Here is a 10,000-nt window from a genome sequence, read left to right as displayed (position 1 = left end):
GGGAATTCTTATGTTTTAGGGATAGGTTACTGAACCAAGACACCAGGCTGAAGGATATGACAGAGTCAATGAAGCAGCGGTAGAACATGGTTAGCATTTTACTGTCAATGTGAAACGAGGAGAGTTTCCTCAGACAATATAAACGCTGATTCCCCTTTTTGTACACAGCTTCGCAGTTTGTCTCAAAGTTTAGCTTATTGTCGATGATGGTCCCAAGGTATTTATAGTTGTCTACACACTCAACAGTCTGACCCTTTATGCTGGTGAGTTCCTGAGCACTGGGGAGTTTGACCCTTTATGCTGGTGAGTTCCTGAGCACTGGGGAGTTTGACCCTTTATGCTGGTGAGTTCCTGAGCACTGGGGAGTTTGACCCTTTATGCTGGTGAGTTCCTTAGCACTGGGGAGTTTGACCCTTTATGCTGGTGAGTTCCTTAGCACTGGGGAGTTTGACCCTTTATGCTGGTGAGTTCCTTAGCACTGGGGAGTTTGACCCTTTATGCTGGTGGGTTCCTTAGCACTGGGGAGTTTGACCCTTTATGCTGGTGAGTTCCTTAGCACTGGGGAGTTTGACCCTTTATGCTGGTGAGTTCCTTAGCACTGGGGAGTTTGACCCTTTATGCTGGTGAGTTCCTTAGCACTGGGGAGTTTGACCCTTTATGCTGGTGAGTTCCTTAGCACTGGGGAGTTTGACCCTTTATGCTGGTGAGTTCCTTAGCACTGGGGAGTTTGACCCTTTATGCTGGTGAGTTCCTTAGCACTGGGGAGTTTCCGGAAATCTATGTGCATGTCTTTTGTTTTTGAAATGTTCACACCAGTCTACAACATCCTGAGAGACTGGGCCATGGCCTGTTTCATCCCCTTGTAGCAGACTGGGCCATGGCCTTTTCATCCCCTTGTAGCAGGCTTACAATGACAGAATCATCTGCACACTTTAAAATAAATCTGTCTTCTCTGTTGCTGCGGCACATGTTTGTGTAAAGGATGAACAGGAGAGGGGACAGAGCCCTGAGGGGAGCCAGTGGAGGAGCACATCTGGTCAGACAGTACTCCATTTAGTCCATGAGCCAGGGCCCCAAATTTGGGCCATCGGTATCATTTTGGGGACAAAGGCTCATACTGATTTTTGGCAAGGTATAAACCCCTAGTACTAGAAAAATCATGATAGCAGTAACGGATTGGTAGCGAAATCACTTTTTTCAGCGTATGAAGTTACTAACCCCCTAAGATAAATTGCGTTTTTGGAATCCAGTGTATATCTGGTTTAGGCTCATGGTAGGGATATTGTACATATTCTGTAATATGATGCTTGGTATCACTGGAAAGGGGACCTTTGAGGCTTTCATTTAAGCCCAGTACTGGGTCTGTCTGACAAACACAGAGGTCACATGACTTCTTTAAACCAGAATTATAACACGTTTTTTCACAAGTTCCGCCTAAACTGTATGCCTTCTTTCATTCCTGTTGAATGAAAGAACACCAGGGACACAAAACTCAACAACTTCAGTACTCAAGGCACTCTGATGATTCAGAAAATGTATAATATACCCATACTATTTATTTGTGAGAGGTGATTATGAGCCTTAAATTAGACTTGTGCAACCAGTACAAGTCTTCAAAATAGAATGGAGTGGATAGAATGGACAAATAGGGAGCCCTATTAGTCCAGCAGATATCTGAATGCATTTTGCTTTTTTTGATACAAACATGAGCTCTGGCACACTGTTAGAGCATGCCCTAAGGAAGATTTTTGGCTATAGGGCCATCGCCAATTTATCCTATGGTTGCTATGGCAATCATTTTAAAAAATGGCCGCCATTTGCTGTTATAGTATCAGTAGCTTGGGTTGTAGAGCACCTAGGATCTTGATTATGGTGTCTAATCCTACATTTTCAAGGATGAAAAAGGCAGTGGTGCTATTTCAAACATGCTAGAAAGTACCCAACTTCATATATCTGGCATTCAGGGAACAAAATTATGGTAAAACCTTCAAATAGTAGCGGAGTTATGCATATTTTCATGAAATACAGAATCAGTTCATGAGTTGTGTGCTGACCTTATATGCTTACAAGTAAATATCTATTTCAAAGCCTGACCAATACATTGGTTTAGCCTGTTTGATAGGTGTAATTGCTATTTTATCCGTGTAACCCACTCTGAGTAAGTCAACATTACTCTAGGTTCCGAAGGAGCAAAGTGATATAAACAATTACCACAATGAAAGTACCAGGCAAGGTAAGTTGCAAGCAGCAACTTTTACTCATAAAGTTGTAGGTAACACCCAAAACACATATATTCATCATTTGAACATAAAAATATGGGCAATTCAAAATAAATGAGTGTTGTCAATAGTCCTTTTAGTCGGTCTGTTTTGTGATCACTTCCGGTTAATCAATCCACTGTCAGTGGTTCTCCGTTAAAATGTCTGTAACTGGTCCTGTGACAGTTATTGGAAAGGATGTGTGAAGTAGTCAAATGGATGTGTGTATCCTGGCGACTGGTACGGCCCTACCACATGTTGAGTATTTCATGGGTCGGTTCCTCGTCCTGGAAGGATCACACTGGGACGCTCGCCATCAATGGAGAGGGATCTTCACAGTTGATCTCACACTGTCTATATTAGCTGAATGGTTTTGCAAACAGGGGTTTAAAATGGTGTTCTACATGGTATGTCTATGTTATACAACAATCATACTAAAGCACAAGAACAAAGTAGACATCTCCACAGAACTTGGAAACATGATCTGTAATCATTATGAGGTGGAAAACGTTGTCTGTCGTCCTCAACTTAAGGGTGGCTTGTTTACAACTGCTGCAGTGGACAATATTGACCACAATCGCAGTTCTTCTAGTGCACACGACTCGTTCCATGGAACTGGGATTTCCCTCTTCCAACATCCAAGCAACTCTTTCACTGGGATTCAGCGGAATATTGCTGCCAATCCAGACAACACTCAGAGAGGTCCCAAGAGAAAGGCATCTCAACTGCCAGACACTTACACCAATGTGCCCCCTGTTGCTCTGCTCAGAAAGGAACCTCCTATACCAAAGGTTGAGGGTCCCAACAAAGTAGACTGTCAGCTGATGCCTCAAGCCATGCAGAACGAATACAGGTATGTTACATTTTACTAGTATGCTTGTGCCCGTTAAACACAAGGACTACTATCACACTAATGAAACTACTTCAGCCCTAATGAATAAATACAGCATCACCCACTGCACTTTTTTATTTCACAAGTGGCTCGAGCAGATGAAAACTGTGCTGGCCACTGACACCCTCCAAGGGGATGAACCCATCTCATACCACGCATGCCTTCAACTACCAAATGCAATACCAAAGAGCAGTGTCACATTCACTTCTCTACTTCCCCTTTTCTATGACCAAGCCAAATCTTGTCGCCATGATTCGCCATTTTTGAATGTGGTGAAGAAGGCAGTGGAGATTCTTAGTCCTGGTCAGGTAACAATCAACACTCTGGATCAACCTCTGTACGCAGTGGCAAAACAAATCCAGTGGACTTGACCAGCAGCTCATGGTGAAGATAACTTTATTTTGATGTTTGGTGGGTTCCACATAAAGATGACACCTCTTCGAGGGTAGCGGGTGGACAAGAGCACTTCTGCAAGCTGGAGTTGCTACAACAGGGACAGCCGATTCCTTTCTGAAAGCCTGTCACGTGACACCCACCCGCCTTGCTCATCAGGTCACAGCCAGCAGCCTATATCTTCTCCTGCAGAGGGCTTGCACTGATTACATAAATGACCAGGAGGAGGGAAATAATCCTATGTCCTTGGAAGATTGGTGCAGTGAAAGAGCTTTGTCATGTCCCTCATTCCACTTCTGGTCCATTGTCCTGCAGCTGGAAATAGAGTTAATGATATATATGTTTGATCAATAAGAGAGGCCAACTTCCAGCTCTATATAGATGCCCTGACCAAGATTGTGCCTTGGTTATTTACTTTAGCAGTCAAAGATCCCATCAAAAGGAACAGCCTCCCTTTATTCAGCCGGCCTCCAGTCCGAGAGAATTCCAGGTACCAACAGCTCTCATCCCTGAAGAGTGACTGCTCCCAGATGTGTGATGGAAGTCTGGTTGAGTTTGTTTTGCAAGAAAACCAGGCTTGTCCGCCGGCATCGTAACAAATGGGCAAGCTAAGAACTGGAACCAAGACTTGGTGGGCTGTTTGGAGAACCTGATTCCATCACAACAGAACAAATCCAACTCCATAGTACAGGTCAACATACTTGATGGGGCTGCTCTCGTGAACATGCTACGACCTGGTGCTGCTGAGACCTTTTCTGAATATGCACAGAAGGTGTTCTCACCATACATCCTGTCTAAGCTGGAGCATGTCAACAGAGTGGATGTTGTGTGGGATCAATAGTTCCCTGACAGTCGAGTTTGTAGAAGAGTTGAGCCGTCGAATGCCATTCCTGGAAACTGGCCAGAGTTTTTTCGCATTGATGACAACAAGGCTGAACTGTTCTCCTTCCTTGCTACCCTGAAATCCCTCAACACTGAAAAACAAGTGATTAGCGCCCATCATGCTGAAGTCCTCTGCACTCAGCCTCGAGATGTAGAAGGTCTTGCACCATTCACACATGAGGCTGATACCCGCATCCTACTGCACCTTGGAGATGCTGTGAAGGAAGGGTATAACAGTGTATCAATATGCACAGTTGACAAAGATGTGTTAGTGCTGGCAGGAACTGCAGCCCACTCTCTCAACATCAATGAGCTGTGGGTTGCCTTTGGAGCTGGAAAGAGTTTTGGCATTTAGCAGCTCACAAGATGGGAAGGGCACTAGGTCCAGAACGATGTATCGCCTTGCCGGGGTTCCATGCCTTTACTGGATGTGACACAGAGTCATCTTTTGGTGGCAGGGGTAAGAAAACTGCATATACATGGAGGAGCTTTGAAGATGTCACTATAACTTTCTGTGCCTTTGCTGCCACACCTGACTCCATAGACAACTGGATGGAGCCTCTGGAGCGATTTGTTGTATTGCTATATGACCGCAGCAGCAGCCAGGGATCTGTCAATCAGGCACGAAGCAGCTCTTCACCCAGAAAGGAACATCAATTGAGGGACTCCCCCCAACACTAGCAGCACTGATTCAGTACACAAGACAGCTGCCTATCAAGCTTGTCACTGTTAGGGACAGATGATGGTTGGACAACACTTCCAGAAGGGACCCAGGCCTGTCGCGAACTCCTCTGCTGTGGATGTAAAAAGTGGTGCAGTGGACATTGCTAATGTGTCAAGGCAGCACTTCAGTATAGTTCCCTTTGCCACTCTGGTGGACTGTGTTTTCAGAAACAATTATAAATGTGATGATGGTTTTATTGTGATTTAATTCCCTGAATGCCAGATATGTTCGTATGTAGTTTAGCATTCCTCATTCTTGTACAAGTAGAATTAGGCCAATTTTGTATGTTCAAATGATGAATATGCATATGTGTTTTGGGTGTTACCTACAACTTTATGAGTAAAAGTTACTGCTTGCAACTTACCTTGCCTGGTACTTTCATTGTGGTAATTTTTTATTAATTAATAAAAAAAATTCTCCTTCGGAACCTAGAGCAATGTTGAATTACTCAGAGTAGGTTACATGGATAAAATAGCAATTACACCACTCAAACAGGCTAAACCGATGTATTGGTCAGGCTTTGAAATATATATTTACTTGTAAGTATATACAGTCGTGGAAAAAATTAAGAGACCAGTCTGGATTTTTCACTTATTGTAAATGCTCTAAATGACAATATTTTTATTTTGAATTTGGTAGAAATGTTGTCAGTGCTGGTAGTTTATATTATAAAATCAAAATGTTCACTTTACTCAAACATATGCCTTTAAAGAGTAAAACAAGAGACACTGAACTTTTGGAGTGGTCTCAATTTTTTCCAGAGCTGTAAGGTCAGCACACAACTCATGAACTGATTCTGTATTTCATGAAAATATGCATAACTCCGCTACTATTTGAAGGTTTTACCATAATTTTGTTCCCTGAATGCCAGATATATGAAGTTGGGTACTTTCTAGCATGTTTGAAATAGCACCACTGCCTTTTTCATCCTTGAAAATGTAGGATTAGACACCATAATCAAGATCCTAGGTGCTCTACAACCCAAGCTACTGATACTATAACAGCAAATGGCGGCCATTTTTTAAAATAATTGCCATAGCAACCATAGGATAAATTGGCGATGGCCCTATAGCCAAACATCTTCCTTAGGGCATGCTCTAACAGTGTGCCAGAGCTCATGTTTGTATCAAAAAAAGCAAAATGCATTCAGATATCTGCTGGACTAATAGGGCTCCCTATTTGTCCATTCTATCCACTCCATTCTATTTTGAAGACTTGTACTGGTTGCACAAGTCTAATTTAAGGCTCATAATCACCTCTCACAAATAAATAGTATGGGTATATTATACATTTTCTGAATCATCAGAGTGCCTTGAGTACTGAAGTTGTTGAGTTTTGTGTCCCTGGTGTTCTTTCATTCAACAGGAATGAAAGAAGGCATACAGTTTAGGCGGAACTTGTGAAAAAACGTGTTATAATTCTGGTTTAAAGAAGTCATGTGACCTCTGTGTTTGTCAGACAGACCCAGTACTGGGCTTAAATGAAAGCCTCAAAGGTCCCCTTTCCAGTGATACCAAGCATCATATTATGAAATATCAACAATATCCCTACCATGAGCCTAAACCAGATATACACCGGATCCAAAAAACGCAATTTATCTTAGGGGGTTAGTAACTTCATGAGCTGAAAAAAGTGATTTCGCTACCAACCCGTCACTGCTATCGTGATTTTTCTAGTACTAGGGGTTTATACCTTGCCAAAAAACCATGATAGCAATTGTCCCCAAAATGATACCGATCAACCCCCCTGGCTCATGGACTAATTGACTCGCACTCTTTGTGTCCTATTGGTTAACAAGGCTAAAACCCAGCTAAAAGTCTTTCTGTTAAGATGTGGGGTTGAATTGTATTAAAAGCAGAGGAGGATGGATGGATAGATAGATAGATGGATGGATAGATGGATAGATAGATAGATAGATAGATAGATAGATAGATAGATAGATAGATAGATAGATAGATAGATAGATAGATAGATAGATAGATAGATAGATAGATAGATAGATAGATAGATAGATAGATAGATAGATAGATAGATAGATAGATAGATAGATAGATAGATAGACAGATAGACAGATAGACAGACAGACAGACAGATAGACAGATAGATGGGAACAGACCTTCTGGTACTTCCTGAACACAGCCATGATGTCATCGTTAAAACTCGGCTGAAGAACGGCCCGCAACATCTCCATGGAAAGATGGGGGTCTGAGTAACTACACACACACACACACACACACACACACACACACACACACACACACACACACACACACACACACACACACACACACACACACACACACACACACACACACACACACACACACACACACACACACACACACACACACACACACACACACACACACACACACACACACACACACACACACACACACACACACACACACAGGAAGTAATAGTTATTTAGGTTTATGGCCAAGTTACATACTGGAGCACGCGCAGTCCGTTACACATTTTAAGGTCAATACATTCTCTGTAATATGGACAGTTAGCTCAGAATATAGATGTACAAAGGGTTAGGGGTTAGGGAATAAAGGGTTAGGGGTTAGGGGATAAAGGGTTAGGGGTTAGGGGATAAAGGGTTAGGGGTTAGGGGATAAAGGGTTAGGGGATAAAGGGTTAGGGGATAAAGGGTTAGGGGTTAGGGGATAAAGGGTTAGGGGATAAAGGGTTAGGGGTTAGGGGATAAAGGGTTAGGGGTTAGGGGATAAAGGGTTAGGGGGTTAGGGGTTAGGGGATAAAGGGTTAGGGGTTAGGGGGTTAGGGGTTAGGGGATAAAGGGTTAGGGGGTTAGGGGTTAGGGGATAAAGGGTTAGGGGTTAGGGGTTAGGGGATAAAGGGTTAGGGGATAAAGGGTTAGGGGTTAGGGTATAAGGGATAAAGGGTTAGGGGTTAGGGGTTAGGGGTTAGGGTATAAGGGATAAAGGGTTAGGGGTTAGGGGATAAAGGGTTAGGGGTTAGGGGATAAAGGGTTAGGGGATAAAGGGTTAGGGTATAAGGGATAAAGGGTTAGGGGTTAGGGGATAAAGGGTTAGGGGATAAAGGGTTAGGGGTTAGGGGATAAAGGGTTAGGGGATAAAGGGTTAGGGGTTAGGGGATAAAGGGTTAGGGGATAAAGGGTTAGGGGTTAGGGGATAAAGGGTTAGGGGATAAAGGGTTAGGGGTTAGGGGATAAAGGGTTAGGGGTTAGGGGTTAGGGGGTAAAGGGTATAAGGGTTAGGGGTTAGGGGGTAAAGGGTTAGGGGTTAGGGGTTAGGGGTTAGGGGTTAGGGGATAAAGGGTTAGGGGATAAAGGGTTAGGGGTTAGGGGATAAAGGGTTAGGGGTTAGGGGATAAAGGGTTAGGGGTTAGGGGATAAAGGGTTAGGGGTTAGGGGATAAAGGGTTAGGGGATAAAGGGTTAGGGGATAAAGGGTATAAGGGTTAGGGGTTAGGGGATAAAGGGTTAGGGGTTAGGGGATAAAGGGTTAGGGGTTAGGGGATAAAGGGTTAGGGGTTAGGGGATAAAGGGTTAGGGGATAAAGGGTTAGGGGTTAGGGGATAAAGGGTTAGGGGTTAGGGGATAAAGGGTTAGGGGATAAAGGGTTAGGGGTTAGGGGATAAAGGGTTAGGGGTTATATATGGACAGTTAGCTCAGAATATAGATGTACAAAGGGTTAGGGGTTAGGGTATAAGGGATAAAGGGTTAGGGGATAAAGGGTTAGGGGATAAAGGGTTAGGGGATAAAGGGTTAGGGGATAAAGGGGATAAAGGGTTAGGGGTTATATATGGCTAAAGGGGATAAACAAACTGACCTGGCTGCCATGTGGGAGCGTCGGCCTCGTCTCTGGATCTGTCGATGTTTGATCATCAGGTTCCAGGGCTTCTAACAGACAGACAGACAGACAGACAGGCAGACAGGCAGACAGAGACAGACAGGCAGACAGGCAGACAGGCAGACAGGCAGGCAGACAGACAGACAGACAGAGACAGACAGGCAGACAGACAGACAGACAGACAGACAGACAGACAGACAGACAGACAGACAGACAGACAGGCAGGCAGACAGGCAGACAGAGACAGACAGACAGACAGACAGACAGACAGACAGGCAGACAGCCAGACAGACAGACAGACAGACAGACAGACAGGCAGACAGGCAGACAGTTAATGTTTCAGGTTATTCATCGGTTCCATTTCATTTCATTTCATTTATTTATTACGGCTCACGGCCATAGCACATGGCATGGAGCACACATAGCACATGGCATGGAGCAAACAATTCAAATTAAATCATTACAAACAAACAATGGTGTACGGCAAGGACAAAACAAAAGCAACACAAAACAAAAACATTACTTAAACAATGGCAGGACATTTCTCAGAACCTGTTTTAACAATAACCCCTGGTTTCTCTGACCTCAAAAGCAAAATGAGTTTAATCCTAGATGGAAAATAAACATAATGATATGAAGATCAGGGGGCCTATCATTCACCAGTACAGTTTTGTTATTTTTTTTTTAATAACATTGCTCAGGGCAATGCAGATCAAGGGCCTATATTGAGTTGAGCCATAAAACGAAGAGTTCAAAGAGAGAAGTAGCTTTGGGATGAGGGATTAGAGAGAAGTAGCTTTGGGATGAGGGATTAGAGAGAAGTAGCTTTGGGATGAGGGATTATTGAAGGCTGACTAACTGGATTTTTTAAACCTTTATATTTTTGTTTCTGCTTTTTGGTATTTCTGTCTCCAAATGATTCCAGAAAATAGCTCACATAGGACACAGCTGGTTTAGCCTTAGTCTTCCCTCTCAAAGTGCACCAGATTGATGCATTATACTTTAAAAGGTTC

The 10,000-nt window shown here is 43.4% G+C and overlaps 1 protein-coding gene across 1 annotated transcript in view; it reads right to left on the bottom strand.

Moving 5' to 3' along the window:
- LOC307270470 (deoxynucleotidyltransferase terminal-interacting protein 1-like) overlaps nt 1-9,032 on the bottom strand; it is a 23,773-nt gene extending 14,741 nt beyond the window's left edge. Inside the window, exons 1-2 of the mRNA XM_080054353.1 lie at nt 8,967-9,032; nt 7,266-7,362 (exon numbers count right to left, since the gene is read on the bottom strand). Coding sequence (XP_079910479.1) covers nt 7,266-7,362; nt 8,967-9,022 — 153 coding nt within the window. The 5' untranslated portion in view covers nt 9,023-9,032. The remainder of the gene's footprint in view (nt 1-7,265; nt 7,363-8,966) is intronic.
- Nucleotides 9,033-10,000: the final 968 nt, after the last annotated feature.

The sequence above is a fragment of the Ammodytes marinus genome, assembly GCF_949987685.1.
Source record: "Ammodytes marinus genome assembly, contig: scaffold_108, whole genome shotgun sequence".
Classification (NCBI taxonomy): Eukaryota; Metazoa; Chordata; class Actinopteri; order Uranoscopiformes; family Ammodytidae; genus Ammodytes; species Ammodytes marinus.
The sequence above is the reverse complement of the archived record's forward strand: the minus strand, read 5'-3'. Positions and strand labels throughout refer to the sequence as shown.